Below are 17868 nucleotides of genomic sequence, written 5' to 3' on the forward strand. Positions count from 1 at the left end.
GATTGAAAAGAGATAGGGCTTTTATATTTGATAGATGCATTATCCGTGACAGTTATTTCCAAATGTACTATGATTTTTAACCCAATGACCTTGAAGTTCGACCTAATTTTCAAAACTTTTAACATTGCAAATTACTTTTGAGACGATATGGCATTTATATTTGACATGTGCATTACATGTACGTGTTTCAAGACCTTTCGATTGTATACTCTGGTTTTTGATATATTTTTTTTCAAATTTGCATTATTTGTGACAAGACCTTTCGGATTGTGTTATGATATTTGACCTCATGACCTTGATCTTGAGGTTTGATGTAGTTTTGAGAAGCTATAATCTTTGCAATAACTGTTATTAATTCAAAAGTTTATGTCTTCTTTGTATGATGCACAGACAAGAAGGACACACAAACAAAACAGTTACAACATGTCATAAATAATGGCATTCCATCCACTAAGATACCAAAAGCGGGGGACCACAACTCTTTGAATTTGCTTGTCTCTAAATGCTGATTATACGCCATCATTATATAATGATTATATATGATGGTGCTTAGAAGATTTTGTTGATACTTTTTCATAATAAATAAATACTTTGTATTTAATTAGATGCTGATAATTTATAACTAGTAATTATATGATGATTCTTTGATATTAAATGTTGAAACTTATTAATTATATGTTGATAATTTTTCTATTTATTCTTCTTATTCTAGTTTCCTGTCCTCTACGAGGGGTGATCAAAAAGTTCGCGAACTATCTCTATATTTAAAAAAATCACAATTCAGATCAGAATGATATTCGGCACACATATAGTCATACACATGTTCTATAAAAAGCAGATATAAAATAATGTTTTCCTCCGTGTTTGTGACGTCACAATGTAAAAATGACGTCAGTATATAGGTCACTTGTGACAAAAAATGGTTGACTCAGTCGTACTCGAGCAACGAACGGCTGTAAAGTTTAACGTACATCTCGGAAATTCCTTTGCAGTAGAATATGATAATTTGTATAAGGCTTATGAAGACAAAAGACTTCCCAGAAGTTCAATCATTAATTGGATTGAATGTTTTAGTGAAGGCAGGGAGAAAAATTAGTTAAAAGAGGTTAAAAATGATGTTTGTTCTGTTGACCAGCGAGAGCAAGCCGGTAAAAAGATGTGTCCTTAGTTGAGCAATTTGTTTTGAAAGATCGCCAAGTTACAGTAAGAAAAATAGTTGAATATCTGAGCAATAATATAATTATTAAATCCCTAAAATATCGTTTAATTTAGACTTTAAACATATGAGATATGAAAAAAAGAAAGGGCGCCCATAGTTTTCCACATTGGATTAACGACGCTCTCGAGACAGAGGACTCGGATTGTGATGGTCACCATGGAAATTTTGGGAAGGGATATCCTTATCCACCCATCCTATTGCCGAGATTTCGCCATTTCTGACAGATGGTCTGTTCTTGTTATAAAAAATTACTTGCATGGTAAGAAATACATGTATAAGACTCGAAAAATCTCTTACCTTCTGTGAACAGACAGCAACGAAGCATGTCACGTGACCGCCTGGATCATGTGATTCGCGCATGGGCAGAACAATGGCAGATGTGCATTAAAATCGGAGATGACTACTTTAAAAAATAATGAACACTGAAACCTCATTTTATTTCTTTTAAGGAAGTTATTCAATTAGTTCGCGAACTTCTTGATCACCCCTCGTATATCCTTTGTTTTTATGACTTTCTTATCTTTTCTTTGTCCTGGGGGAAGGCACAGGGCTCCCCGATTAAACAACAATATCTATTATTCGTGTCGATGGTAATTTTTTTGGTGTATATATATATATATATATATATATATATATATATATATATATATATATATATATATATATATATATATATATATATATATATATATATATATATATATATATATATATATATATATATATATATTATATATATGGAATCAATAGAATCTAAGTTGAGGAGATATAATGATTATGCAAAAATATTCATGACTGTCCATATTTTGGACATGTTTTAAAACTTTCATATTGCACTTAACACACGCTTATATCATTGCATGAGCAGGTTTTTATATTGACGTTGTGCATATTAAGTAATCACCTAAAGTTTGCAATGACATTAAAAAGCATAAAAATAACCAGGAACAAAAAACCCATAAAATATACACCATGCTGTGTATGCACTTGGTTTTTCCAATTCTAGAAGAAAATATATAAACCTCTATCAGTAAGAATTTAACGAAACCTTTCAGGCAACCAAGATGCAATTTTTAACAGTAAGTCATTTTGAATATATATAAAATGAACTTGAATTTCGTATATAAAAGATATTTGTAGATCGATTGTATTTGCAGATTCTCACGCTCATGTGTCTTGTTTCTTGATGTTGACGGTTGGTGGATGTGGGGCAAAAAAGGAAACAACAATGGATGTTCTAAACGAGGTTTGTGATGAATGCTAAAGTTTTTATTGAGAAAGAAAGATTACGAGTAATCTTGATAAAAGGCGAGTTGTGGGATAAACCTAAGCTGGCCCATTCAGGCAAGAAACTTGATTTTCATAGCTAGTAAAATTTCATAAGTAGTTGCTTTTGAATATTTTTTTTAATTGCCAGCTAATTACAGGAGAAAAAAAAATATTAATTTACCAGTAAGAAGAATCATAAGAATATTTTTAAAGACTATTTTTTTACTTGGCGACCAAACTTTTATATTCATATTCTTTTTATTTCGATTGATACCTATAAAAATGTCTGATTAATTCTTCAAACAATAATCTGTTTATGTAATCTAATTTAGATGGAGCTTATCCGTATTATTTTGGCACGACTAAACTCTCCTGCGTCATTAAAAAAAGTTTGAAAAGGGGAAAACGTAGTGCTCCTTCAAGAGGAACTTTGGATTTGTCCCACCGTTTCATTGAATACAGAGGAAACTACTATGATTTTCTATGTAAGTGTTTCTTCCTATATCTCCAACGATTCTCTCAGCTTATTTTTGTTGACATTCTATGTCTGAAGTTGGCGTAAATAGAATAATTTATCAAATAGGTATTTTCCAATCGTTTGGTCATACTGTAAAATTACTAATTTTCAATTGGATATTATTTTTTTGGTTAAAAAAACATGATACTGTATTTCAACATTCTTAAGGATATTAATTCTGATGAAAATAACGAAATCAAATCAACACGCATATATTAAGTATTTTCACATTATTTTTAGTATTTGCAACAACTGTATAGACTTAGTGGAAATAAATATTGATTATAGTTAATAAATTATGAATTTCGATGATACAAATAAAGAATTTATGAAATCATTCATTATATTACTCTTAAACTTTTGCTTTTGGTATTTCAATTTTTTCTCCCTCGACTAGCCAATTCCAAAGTGTCGATCTCTAAAACACAACTGTGGGGAGATTCATGTAGCGGGAAAAAGGAAGCCTCCCCAGCCGGTTACAGCGAACTCAGTCCAGAATGTATTGAAGGTTGTGCCAAAAATTACAAATGTAAGTATGGAAGATACAACTTACTGACCAACAACTGCCACCATCTCGCTAACCGGTTGTCTGAAGTCCTGTGCAGAAGAGGTACAACATGCCCAGACTGGTGCAAGGGCACATGTAACGATGCGGTATATTAATAGTGATCTCTGTGATAAATGAACAAAATATTGCTATGAAATCAAGATGGCCACTACCCTTTTGTTTATTCCAATGCTTCATAGATTAACAGTAATAAAATTGATAACTGTCTTTGTGTTATGAATACACTTTCATCTCGTAAACTCTTGATGTTTATTGTGCTTGTAATTCATGTACCACATTGTAATTTTCATCAAACCTTTTCATTTTATCTCCTGATATGATGCACACGTTATAATAAAACCCATTTTGAAAAAAGAAATAGTCAATTGATACTGTAGAGTGTTTTTCTATTTCTCTATAAAAATCTATGGCAACTTTTTATTTCGTTAAATAGGTTTCGTTAAATTTTAAAGCTACATGTATATCTAATTTTGTGGAATTTATACATTTGAGTGGGCTTGACTTCAAAGTATATCTTCATTTAAGTTGGAATTACTGGAAAATGTACTAGTATGTACAACACTTAATATCATTTAATTGGTATTTAAACCGTTTTAATCTTCCATCAAAAATTGATATTCATTATTATTGCTATAAAATGATGGTAGTGTTTTTCAGTTTTAGAATAAACACTTCAATAATTCTTATTTTGTCCTTTGATCCTCATAACTTCAGAGTTCAGAATCGGGTCTTGTTCATAATGAAAAGTCAGACTGTCTATCGTGTAAGTTTGTATTGACATATAAAATGGTATTGATTTCTTTCTAATATGAAATAATTATTGTCTGTATAACACGCTGACACTGCACATTAAAATGAAGGTTAAAAATTCAAAGTTATTTGAATTTTAGATAATTAATGTTTTTGATTATATGGTTATTCTACTTACTGGGAAATTCTTTAATACACTTATCTTTCTATCTTTTTCGCATATTAAGGTTTGCATTTTTATTATTCTTTAAATGATCATGATTTGTTGTTTAGTTCAAATGATTGCTAGGAAATTTACCAAAACTGGTGATGTTCTTAAAATTCGTTACATCAAATACATGCAAGTTCTTTTCTCTGGCATTGCAGAAAATACCCCTTTTACATGTTCTCCTACTTTGAAACTCAGTACATCTTGGAATGAAATATGTGTCGAACTTTGTTTCACAGTAAATTGCATATTCTGGATACAATTTATTTATCAATTTATTTTTATGCCCCCGTAATCGAAGATTCGGGGGCATTTAGTGTTAAGTCTATCAGTCTCTCAGTCTGTTTGTCTGTTAACCTGCTTGTCTGTCTGCAAAAACTTTAACCATGCCCATAACTTTGAATGGTCGGTGCTAGAGCTTTTATATTTCACATGTGTGATATATACATTTGTGGTATCTTTCTATTATATAAACAAGCAGAGAGCAAGTATCTTCATACCTGATCGAAGTTTTTCAAAGGTCATTACGTGACCTAATTACACGGCGCAATAATATGTAGCCTATCTTTGTCTTATGATTTTAAAAATGGTTGTTGAAAATACGCAATTAAAACATTGACTATTTTCATGATTTTATTCAATCATATATGATTAAAAAAAAAGAACACGTTTCCTTTGGCGATTTTACATACAGAATGAACAATAATTATTAACATGATTAAAGTTCTTCGTTTTTTGTCTGCTGCGTTGAATGGTAGTCTCAATATTATCCTTTTCTGAAGACCTTTAATCTTCATCCTAAACTCTGAATGGTATTCGATATTTTTTTCTTCATTTACCTTTTCTCACATTAAATTTACAAGTCTGCTGAAAAATATCAATGCCACAAACATTGCGGTAAACACATGACCTAGTCCAACGCCGAATCTTGACAAGGTAAGCAATCGCAAGTGTCTCTGTATCAACAACATAATGAGTATGCCTCACTGAAATCGTAGATATAATAATTATATTTAGCTAAATTATATTGTTATGTTTGATTTCTAATCTTGAATATGAAATTAAGTGACCTGGTGTCTCCATACCTTTTCCGACCGAAATTCTTCCATTTTTTATTGTCCAATATTGGATGTTTTTCTTATGCATTTTCAAGTATCAAATACCGGTTCTCACGGACATAAAAAATCCCACAATCTGCACACAATTATTGATCACAAGTAACCTTTCACAAAATATTCTTTTAAGAGGAGAACCCCTTTGCCAGGTGAATTCAAAACGTTCCTGCATTCCAAACCGATTAACACCCTTGCGCCGTTCTTCAAAATTTACAACGGGCAGTTAATGCAATATTTATATATGATTTCCCTCTCTCTCTCTCTCTCTCTCTCTCTCTCTCTCTCTCTACATATATATATATACAGTGTATATATATATAAGAAATAAATGATAGGGATGTAAACGAATATTCGAACATTCGAATATTCATTCGATGAATTAATATTAGAATATGAATTTAAGATTCGAATATTCGGTATTTTTCAGATTTCATAAAAAAGAGACACTACATTTTAATTAGAACAGTGCTTGAATTATCCCCGTTATACTTACTAGAGATCCCCCGATTTCTTTCACTACTTTCTTATCTTATAGATCTTCTAAATTATTTCATTTTGAGTAAGATTCAATGTATAAAGAAATAAACTGGAATTATTAATGTATAATACAAAAAAGTACTTCCAATAGTGTAATATGAACGGATCTAGAATCGAGGATAACGAAATGAAATCCTTTTTGAATGTCTCAGAGACGTAAAGAGTGTAGTTATGAAAATAAATTTTATTGATCATCAAATTACATCTTCGATAGAATCAACCTGTAATATTGTAAAGGGCTCAGTTTCAGAATAATGCATCGATTTCTTGAATATCTCAGGTTGAATATATTCCTAAGTTTTAAATCATTATCGGGAAATTAATGACTTAAAAAAATTGTCTATGGAAGTGTTTGTTTATATTATCAAAGATTATATCTCTTATTAAGCTGATAATTGTAATTAATTATGTGTATTTAAATCTGAAGAGTATACGACAATCTTGCCCCTGGTTAGACGACTGGTTCCTCAGTCTGAGCTTGTATAGATATCATTTGTTAATATTATATTTCACTTAAATCAATTATTTATTTTAAACATTGACAAATATCAAATATAAGATTCCTTATTGTATACCTAAAAAAGTCTACATCCAATCCAATTTTACTTCCAAATACCGACGCAAAAACCTGTCATGAGAGTATGATGAGTAGATTTGCAATAAACAAGATTTCATTTATTTCATCGAATATTCGAATATATTCGAATACTTTCACTGAATACTCGAATATGAATTATTGACAAAATTGACACCTCTAATATATATATATATATATATATATATATATATATATATATATATATATATATATATATATATATATATATATATATATATATATATATATATATATATATATATATATATATATATATATATATATATATATATATATATATAATTAAATATGGTATCAATAAAATCGAAGTAATGAGATATAATGAATATGCAAATTTAATTTCATTTATAATCTTGGAGATGCATGTCCATTTTCTGGTACATGACTGTCCATATTGTGGACATGGTTTAACTTAACATATTGCACTTAAGTTTCACTTATTAGTGCTTTAGCAGGCTTTATGTAGACGTTCTGCATATTAAGTAATCACCTAAAGTTTGCAATGACATGAGATAACCGTAAAAAAAAAGGAAGAAAAAAAGTAATAAAATATACACAGTGTATGTACCTGTGCTAATTCCAGTTCCGGAAGAACATATATAAACCCCTCTTGACATAAAGCTAACAGAAACTTTCAGGCAACCAAGATGCATTTTCTAGCGGTAAGTCATTCTTAATATAGATAAAACAAACTTGATTTTCGTAAGCAATATTTTAGATTACTTAATATTTTTGCAGAATCTCACGCTCATATTTCCTTTACTTCTTTATGTTGATGGTTGGTGGATGTGGGGTAAAGAAGAAAACGACGGATGTTCTAAACGAGGTTTGTGATGAACGTGAAAGTATATAATGAGAAAGAAAGATTACCAGAAGAGTTGTGTGATAAAAATATATGTTGGCCTATGTAGGAAAGAAAAAAAAACAATTTGCATTACGAATAAACTGTCATAAGTCGTTGCTTAGAGTGCAATTATCAAATATTCATCGAAACGACTTTCAAGACTTCTGAGTAATTCATTAATTGCCAGCAAGTTACCAGAGAAGTAAAAGAAAAAAATACAAACCATTATTAACCAGCAAAAAGAATCATAAGAATCTTAGAATATCTTTTAAAACTCATTTATTTTGCTTGAAGACCAAACTTTTAGTTTTCATTTCGATTGATACCAACATGTATTTGATTCTGTAAATGATGATCTGTTTGTGCAATCTAATATATTCATTCAAAAAGTCGATGTCGCCAAAAGGCATTTTAATCAAATTGATCTCTTCCATTTCTGTATTTAATTTTTTAAATAATTTTTCTGAACTTCGGTCTTTTTAGCTGTATTATGTCACACTAAAATGTATTTTTTTATTACGCACAGATGGAGCTTATCCATATTATTTTGGCACGACTGATCTTGTCTGCGTCATAATAGAAAGTAGAAAAAGGGGAAAACGCAGTGCTCCTTCAAGAGGAACTTCGGATTTGTCCCACCGTTTCATTGAATACAGAGGAAACTACTATGATTTTCTATGTAAGTGCTTCTTCCTATTTCTCCAACGATCCTCTCTCAGAAAGCTTAATTATTTTTGTTGACATTCTATATCTGAAGTTAGCGTAAATAGAATTATTTATCAAATAGCCATTTTCCAACAGCTTGATGATACTGTAAAATCACGAATTTTCCATGGGGAAATTTTTTTTTGTGTTTGAAGGAAAAATATGATACTGTATTTTGAAGTTTTTAACTTTCGTGGAGGATATTAATTCTGTTGAAATTAATGAAATAAAAACAGCACAAATATTAGTATTTACATTATTTGTAATATGATAATGTATTTTGAAGTTTTTAACTTTCGTGGAGGATATTAATTCTGAAGAAATTAGCGAAATAAAAACAGTACAAATATCAGTATTTTACATTTTTTGTAATATTTGAAACAACTGTGTAGACTAGGTGGAGATAAATATTGAATATAGTTAATAAGGATTACGATAATTCAAATAAAAGAATTTATTAAATCATTTCCATTACTTTTAAACTTTTGCTTTTAATATTGACATTTATCTTGCCCGACTAGCTAATTCCAAAGTGGCTATCTCTAAAACACGATTATGGGGAAATTCATGTAGCGGGAAAAAGGAAGCCTCCCCAGCTGGATACAGCGAACTCAGTCCAGAGTGCATTAATTGAAGGTTGTGCCAAGAATTACAAATGTAACTATGGAAGTTACAACTTTCTGACCAACAACTGCCACCATCTCGCTAATCGGTTGTCTGAAATCCTGTGTAGAAGAGGTACAACATGCCCTGACTGGTGCAAGGGCAGCTATAGGAATGGGAGTACCAAATCCCCGGATGAACACATGGTTTTGTTTGTTACACAAAGTAGAGCAGAGTACTGAATGGGTAGGCATTACCTGATTGGCTGAATTCAGGTATGTAATTATCTTCATTTTAAAGTAAAAATATTAATGTTTGAAATAAATGATGGAATGAGGAAATATTATAGAAAGTATAGAAATAGCAGGGGAAGTTGTAGGAGTGGGGGGTGATTTTTGATGTAGAGTGTCATTTACTGCCGATCGCTGTAAGTTGTAAACAAGGGCAATTTTGACCTACAAACGCCATGGGACCCTATATTTTTTTAAGTATATTTTGTAAGTGCTTAGAACAAAGTTTCAAATGATACCAAGGATTTGTCTGAAATTACCATAGGTAAGTACTGAGAGGGCCTAAGATTTGTATTGAGTTCTATGGGAAATTAATTGGTACTCTTTTCCCTGTAACGATGTAGTATATAATTAGTAATCTGTGTATTAAATGAACAAAACATTGCTATGAAATCAAGATGGGCACTACCCTTTGGTTTATTCCAATGCTTCATAGATTAACAGTAATAAAATCTGTGTTATGAATACGCTTTCATCTCGTAAACTCTTGCTGTTTATTGTGCTTGTGATACATCTACCACATTGTAATTTTCATCAAACCTTTTCCTTTTCTCTTGAATATGATGCACACGTTATAATAAAACCATTTTGAAAAAGAAATAGTCAATTGATACTTTTCACAGCGTGTTATTCTATTTATCTATAAAAATCTATTGCAACTTTTTATTTGTTAAAAAGGTTAAATTTTAAAGCTACATGTATTTCTAATTTTGTTAAATTTATACATTTGAGTGGGCTTGACTACAAAGTAAACCTTCATTTAAGTTGGAATAACTGGGAAAAATACTAGTATGTACAACACTTAATATCATTTAATTGGTATTTAAACCATTTAATCTTCCATCAAAAATTGATATTCATTATTATTGCTATAAAATGATGGTGGTATTTATCAGTTTCAGAATAAACATTTCAATAATTCTTATTTTGTCCTTTGATCCTCATAACTTCAGAGTTCAGAATCAGGTCTTATTCATAGTGAAAAGTCAGACTGTCTATCGTGTAAATTTGTATTGACATATAAAATGGTATTGATTTCTTTCTAATAGGAAATAATTATTGTCTGTATAACATGCTGACACTGCACATTAAAATTAATGTTAAAATTTTAAAGTTATTTGAATTTTAGATAATTAATGTTTTTGATTATATGTTTATTATACTTACTGGGAAATTCTTTAATACACTTATCTTCTTATCTTTTTCACGTTTTAAGGTTTGCATTTTTTATTATTTTTTAAATGATCATAATTTGTTGTTTACTTCAAATAATTGCTAGGAAATTTACCAAAACTGATGTTTGTCTTAACATTCGTTACATCAAATACATGCAAGTTCTTTTCTCTGGCATTGCAGAAAATACCTTCTTTACATGTTCTCCTACTTTGAAACTCAGTACATCTTAGAATGAAATATGTGTCGAACTTTGTTCCACAGTTAATTTCATATTCTGGATACAATTTATTTAGCAATTTATTTTTATGCCCCCGTTATCGAAGATTCAGGGGCATATAGTGTTAGTCTATGAGTCTGTCAGTCTTTTTGTTTGTTTGTCTGCTTGTCTGTCAGCAAACACTTTAACCTTGCTCATAACTTTGAATGGTTGGTGCTAGGGCTTTTATATTTCACATGTGTAATATATACATTTGTGATATCTTTCTATTATATAAACAAGCAGAGAGCAAGTATCTTCATACCTGAATGAAGTTTTCCAAAGGTTCAATGTCATTACGCACTTGAAGTATTTCGAGTTGATTTCAAAGAAAGCTATTTTAAAAATAATTTTTAACTTTCTTTATATGATGCACAGACAAGACAAGACACACAAACAAGACAGTTACAATATGTCATAAATAATGGCATACCATCCACTGAGACACCGAAAGCGGGGGACCACAATTTGCTTGTTTCTAAATACTGATAATGCGTCTTCATTATATGATGATACTTTATATGATGATGCTTAGAAGATTTTATTCATACCTCTTCATGATAAATAAATACGCTGTCTTTAATTAGATGCGGATAATTTATTTCTAGTAATTATTTAATGATCCTTTGACAGTATATGTTGAAACTTATTAATTATATGTTGATAATATCCCATTTAATAACAATATCTATTATTCGTGTTGTTGGTCATTTGTGTGTGTGAGGGTGTGTGTGTGTGTGTGTGTAGGTGTGTGTGTGAGGGTGTGTGTGTATATATATATATATATATATATATATATATATATATATATATATATATATATATATATATATATATATATATATATATATATATATATATATATATATATCGAAATTTGAAAATTCGCAGTGTCCGGTTTTTATATAGATAAAATTTAAAAAAGAAAGGCAACACAGGTTAAAACGTTAGCGCTTTCATTATTATCTTCAGATGTTTTACAAATGCATAATAACGTTTTCTTGACTGTAATGTCTAACAAAACTGTTAATACTTTAAAAATCATTATTTATAATTGAATCTGAGAGTTAGCTATAAAATACTTGCAGTATGTTCACATCTCTAAAATCAAATGCAACATGTGTTTATATTACTAATTGGAGAACATAGGAAGGTTATACTCTGTGTGAAAGTTTTGTCAGAAATCAAATTAGATTAAACTGTTAAGACTGGGTTTAAATTTTTGAATGAAATGTTTTTTTCTTTTTCTCTTCTTTCAATTATATTGTCTCTAAAAAGTTTATAAAAAGGAAATACTTCAAATTGTCTGTGTCCGCATATATCTATATGTTAGGTGAGTTTCATCTTGCGGTACTCGGGGACTTGAATATGTTGTTTATGCACCCGGATTCTGGCTCTCAATGTGGTCCCCGTTTCACCGATGTAGAATTGGTTACATCCTCCGCAAGTAATAACATATATTAAATTTTTGGACTCACATGTCATGTCCGAATTAATAAAAAAATCTTTTCCTCTGAAATTAAATGACGTTCCTTGTCTTAAAAAAAGACATGCATGTGCCACATCGCAGGTTCTTACACTTTGATAAATTTGATAAATGGGTACCAAAATGGCCCCCTACATATGCAACTCTCACCCTTGGATATCTAGAAGAAGCACTTTATGAAAAAGCCAGTGAACAATTTGATGAAGAATTTGGCGAATATCTTAAGAAAAAACTGTAGAAGATATCTAGATGATTGTTTTATTATATGGAAAAAAGATGATTCAAATTTGAGTACTTTAAATGATATCTTGAATGACCCAGATATTCAATTTGCAATGGAAAAAAGTTCCACTCAACTACCATTTTTAGATGTATTAATCTGTAAGGAAAACAACAAAATTTCTACAGATATATTTTATAAAGGTACTGACACTCATCAGTATTTGCATTTTGGTTCTTCCCACCCACGACACATCAAAAGAGCAATACCATATAACCTAGCCCGAAGAATATGCACAATAGTCAGTGAGGAAAAAATCAGAAATCAACGTCTGGAGGAATTGAAAATATATCTCACATACCAACATTATCCTTTAAACTTAATTAACGATGGAAGCAAAAGAGCAAAGGAACTAGACAGGCAAGAATTAATTAATCCAACTGCTAAGGATGTAGAGGAAATTAAAATATTACCACTAGTCACAACTTACAACCCTAACAATCACAATATTACTCCTATCGTTCAAACTCTCAATGATATCCTCAAAACCGATGAAGAAATGTCAAGTGTTTTATCAAAATTTTAAATTTATAAACCGCAAAAGGCAGCCAAAAAACCTCAGAAGAATGCTCGGTCCTTCCAAAATAAGGAAATCTACAAAATCCGTGACGAAGTGTAAAAACCCGCGATGTGGCACATGTCCTTTTTTAAGACAAGGAACGTCATTCAATTTCAGAGGAAAAGATTTTTTTTATTAATTCGGACATGGCATGTGAGTCCAAAAATTTAATAAATGTTATTACTTGCGGAGGATGTAACCAATTCTACATCGGTGAAACGGGGACCACATTGAGAGCCAGAATCCGGGTGCATAAACAACATATTCAAGTCCCCGAGTACCGCAAGATGAAACTCACCGAACATATATGCGGACACAGACAATTTGAAGTATTTCCTTTTTATAAACTTTTTAGAGACAGTATAATTGAAAGAAGAGAAAAAGAAAAACATTTCATTCAAAAATTTAAACCCAGTCTTAACAGTTTGATTTCTGACAAAACTTTCACACAGAGTATAACCTTCTCATGTTCTCCAATTAGTAATATAAACACATGATGGATTTGGTTTCAGAGGTCTGAACATACTGCAAGCATTTTATAGCTAGCTGCCAGATTCAATTATAGATAATAATTTTTGAAGTATTAATATCTATTAGTATCTATCATCTATCTATCTATCCATCCAACCCTCCCTCCCTCCCTCCTCTCTCTCTCTCTCTCTATGGTATTAATAGAATCGAAGTTGAGGAGATATAATGAATATGAAAAAATATTTTTGACTGTCCATATTTTCACGTTTTAAGACTTTCATATTGCACTTATCACACGCAAATATCAGTGCTTGAGAAGTTTTTTGTGTTGACGTTGTGCATATTATGTAAAAATTTTGCAATGACATTAAAATGCATAAAAAATAACCAGGAACAAAAAAAGAAAAACCCATAAAATATACATCATGTTGTGTATGCACTTGGTTTTTCCAATTCGAGAAGAAAATATATAAACCCCTATCAATAAGAATTTACCGAAAACTTTCAGGCAACCAAGATGCGTTTTTTGACAGTAAGTCATTTTGAATACATATATGACAGGAATGTGAATTTTGTATATATATAAGATATTTTTAGATAGATTGTATTTGCAGATTCTCACGCTCATATGTGCCTTGTTTCTTGATGTTGATGGTTGGTGGATGTGGGGGAAAAAAGGGAACAACAAGGGATGTTCTAAACGAGGTTTGTGATGAATGTAAAAGTTTTTATTGAGAAAGAAAGATTACGAGTAATCTTGATAAAAGGCGAGTTATGGGATAAAACTATGTTTGCCCATTCAGGCAAGAAAACTGATTTTCATAACTAATAAAATTTCATAAGTCGTCTCTTTTGAATATTTATTTTAATTGCCAGCTAATTACAGGAAAAGAAAATAATTTACCAGTAAGAAGAATCACAAGAATATTCTGAAAGACTATTTTTATTTTTACTTGGCGACCAAACTTTTATATTCATATTGTTTTAATTTCGATTGATACCTATAAAAATGTCTGATTCTTCAAACAATAATCTGTTTATGCAATATAATGTAGATGGAGCTTATCCATATTATTTTGGAAAGACTAGTCTCTCCTGCGTCATAAAGAAAAGTTTGAAAAGGGGAAAACGTAGGGCTCCTTCAAGAGGATCTTGGAGTTTATCCCACCGTTTCATTGAATACAGAGGAAACTACTATGATTTTCTATGTAAGTGCTTCTTCCTATTTCTCGACCGATTCTCTCAGCTTATTTTTGTTGATATTCTATGTCTGAAGTTGGCGTAAATAGAATAATTTATCAAATAGGTATTTTCAAATTGTTTGTTTATACTGTAAAATTACTCATTTTCAATTCGATATATTTTTTTTTTTGGTTAAAAAAACATGATACTGTATTTCAACATTCTTAATAATTCCCGGAGGGTATTAATTCTGATGAAAATAGCGATATAAAATCAACACGCATATATTAAGTATTTTCAAATTATTTTTAGTGTTTGCAACAACTGTATAGGCTTAATGGAAATAAATATTGATTATAGTTAGTAAAGTAGGGATTCCGATGATACAAATAAAAGAATTTGTGGAATCATTTCATTATATTACTTTTAAAATTTTGCTTTTGGTATTTCAATTTTTTCTCCCCCGACTAGCCAATTCCAAAGTGTCGATCTCTAAAACACGACTATGGGGAGATTCATGTAGCGGGAAAAAGGAAGCCTCCCCAGCCGGTTACAGCGAACTCAGTTCAGAATGCATAGAAGGTTGTGCCAAAAATTACAAATGTAAGTATGGACGTTACAAGTTACTGACCAACAACTGCCACCATTTCGCTAACCGGTTGTCTAAGGTTTTGTGTAGAAGAGGTACAACATGTCCTGACTGGTGCAAGGGCAGTTGTAACGATGTGGTATAGTGATCTGAATGATGAATGAACAAAACATTGCTATGAAATAAAGATGGGCACTACCTTTTGGTGTATTCCAATTCTTTATAGATAAACAGTAATAAAATTGATAACTGTCTTTTTTGTTATGAATACGCTTTCATCTCGTAAACTCGTGAATTTAATTGTACCTGCAATACACATATCACATTGTAATTTTTTGTCAATCCTTTTCATCTTACCCTTGCATGAGAAATAGTCAATTGATACTGTTCACAGAGTGTTGTTCTATTTATCTATAAATATCTATGCCAACTATTTATTTGTTAAATTTAAAGCTATTGTAATTTTGTAAAATGCATGCACAGTTTTGTGAAATTCATACATTTGAGTGGGCTTGACTACAGAAAAATCTTCATTTAAGTTGAAATTACTGGAAAAAGTACTAGTACATATGTACAAAACTTAATATCTTTTAAATGGTATATAGATTGTTTTAATCTTTCATCAAAAAATGATATTCATTTTTATTAATATACATGTAAAATGATGGTGGTACTTAGTATTGATCAGTTTTAGAATAAACAGTTCAACAATTATTTAGTTCTTTGATTCTCATATCTTCAGAATTAGATCTTATTCATATTTATATGAAAGTCAGACTGTCTATCGTGTAGATTTGAATTGACATATAAAATTATATATATATATATATATATATATATATATATATATATATATATATATATATATATATATATATATATATATATATATATATATATATATATATATATATATATATATATATATATATATATATATATATATTTCATTCTAATTGGAAATAATTATCGTTCGTATAATGTGCTGAAAGTGTGCAATAAAATTAAAGTTAAAATTTCAATGCAAGTTATTTGAATTTTAGATACTTAAAGTTTTCGATTAAATGCTTATATATTTTACTTATATTCTTTGATACATATATCATCTTATCTTTTTCACATTTTAAGATTTTAATTTTTATTATTTTTAAATGATCATATGTTGTTTAGTTAAAATAATTGCCAGGAAACTTACCAACTCTGACGTAGATCTTAAAATTCGTTACATCAAATACATGTACATGCAAGTTTTTTAATTTTTTCTATGGCATTGCAGAAAATACCATCTTTACACGTTTTCCTGCTTTGAAACTCTTGGAATGAAATATGTGTCGAACTTTGTTTTACAGTAAATTTCATATTCTGGATATAATTCATTTATCAATCTTTTTTCTTTTTTTTAATATCATGTCATCAAGTTTCCAAGTAAGGAAACAAACAGTTAAGAATCAGTTGCCAATCTGAGAGAAAGTCGAAATTCTTATTGACTGTATCAAACCTTTATGGGCGCTTTGCATTTCATGAACATTCTCTTATGGTGGTATGTTGTCTTGATTACTCTGTCATTTACCGGTATTTTGTGTGTTGAAGATTTATTTAACATTTTTCTCGGGTTTTCTCTTGAACAAAAGTAGTTCCTTTCTTTGGTGAGCTTTGGCTTTCTGTATTCCTTTTCAATTCACGATTTTAGGAAAGTTCTCCGTGTAAGATTTTATTGTGTCTCGGGCTGATACAGGGTATGATGTGGGAAGGGTAGTTATACTTGTATTTATTACATACTTAGTAACAACATAGAACTATTCCAGTGGAACAAAACTTATTATATAATCACTGACTAGTTAATAGTATCCAAATATATATATATATATATATATATATATATATATATATATATATATATATATATATATATATATATATATATATATATATAAATAATATAATATATAATATAATATAATATAATATATAATATAATATATAATATAATATAATATAATGTCCAGGGTCGTTAGGATCCTACAATGCTGATATGGATCAGCAGGGCTGATGTAGAGATCTCATCCCTTGCAGAAGAAACCTTGAAATATCTGTAAATATAGATTACACTTAAAAACGGGAAAGTTTTAAAACCAAATACTAGTATGAATTGTAAATCTTCAAATTTGATTTACTGTGCAATATGCCCTACCTGTGGAGAATATTATATAGGGCAGACAAACACAAATCAACTCAACGCACGAGTGAGGGTTCACAAACATACATATAAGGGACGAAACTGTCAGATGCACCCCATGTTCAGAGCATTTCGCTGAGTGTGGTAAATAAAATTTAAGATTTTCCCGTTCTACAAAATGTGGACATTGGATGAAATCGCCCGTGTCACCAAAATGGACTATTTGATAAGACTGTTTAATCCGAAACTAAATCGCAAATGATAGATTACATGTACGTATTCACAGATTTTATATTATTTCTATGCTTTATTATATATTGTATTTTAGCGGCGCTGAAAAAGATCATGCAGACGCTACCACAAATTTCATTGTGACGTCATAATGCCTAATATTATCACGACGTCATTAGCAACGTAATTGACAACATTTTGAACTTTTCATAATTATC

General features: G+C 30.1%; 3 protein-coding genes across 4 annotated transcripts; all 3 read left to right on the forward strand.

The window, feature by feature from the left end:
• Positions 1-2191: 2191 nt before the first annotated feature.
• On the forward strand, positions 2192-3780 carry LOC133202390 (uncharacterized). The gene is made up of 4 exons (XM_061338204.1): positions 2192-2298; positions 2377-2465; positions 2821-2973; positions 3403-3780. Exons 2-4 carry the CDS (start codon positions 2423-2425, stop codon positions 3666-3668), a joined length of 462 nt encoding a protein of 153 aa, XP_061194188.1. The 5' UTR covers positions 2192-2298; positions 2377-2422; the 3' UTR covers positions 3669-3780.
• Positions 3781-7375: 3595 nt separating this feature from the next.
• On the forward strand, positions 7376-10195 carry LOC133202616 (uncharacterized). 2 transcript variants are annotated; one of them, XR_009723265.1, is made up of 5 exons: positions 7376-7464; positions 7541-7628; positions 8173-8325; positions 8873-9134; positions 9589-10195. XR_009723265.1 is itself a non-coding variant. In XM_061338463.1 (4 exons), the coding sequence occupies exons 1-4, from the start codon at positions 7450-7452 to the stop codon at positions 8983-8985; spliced, it is 369 nt and encodes a 122-aa protein (XP_061194447.1). In that variant the 5' UTR covers positions 7376-7449; the 3' UTR covers positions 8986-9575. The 2 variants fall into 2 exon arrangements, 1 of the variants encoding a protein (XP_061194447.1); XM_061338463.1 differs by lacking the exon at positions 9589-10195 and having other exon boundaries at positions 8873-9575.
• A 3757-nt stretch (positions 10196-13952) lies between these two features.
• On the forward strand, positions 13953-15497 carry LOC133202389 (uncharacterized). The gene is made up of 4 exons (XM_061338203.1): positions 13953-14004; positions 14087-14177; positions 14528-14680; positions 15126-15497. Exons 1-4 carry the CDS (start codon positions 13990-13992, stop codon positions 15386-15388), a joined length of 522 nt encoding a protein of 173 aa, XP_061194187.1. The 5' UTR covers positions 13953-13989; the 3' UTR covers positions 15389-15497.
• The last annotated feature ends 2371 nt before the right edge of the window (positions 15498-17868 follow it).

The sequence above is a fragment of the Saccostrea echinata genome, unplaced genomic scaffold, assembly GCF_033153115.1.
Source record: "Saccostrea echinata isolate AGI-Se365-2 ecotype Australia unplaced genomic scaffold, CSIRO_AGI_Sech_v1 ptg000047l, whole genome shotgun sequence".
NCBI lineage: Eukaryota > Metazoa > Mollusca > Bivalvia > Ostreida > Ostreidae > Saccostrea > Saccostrea echinata.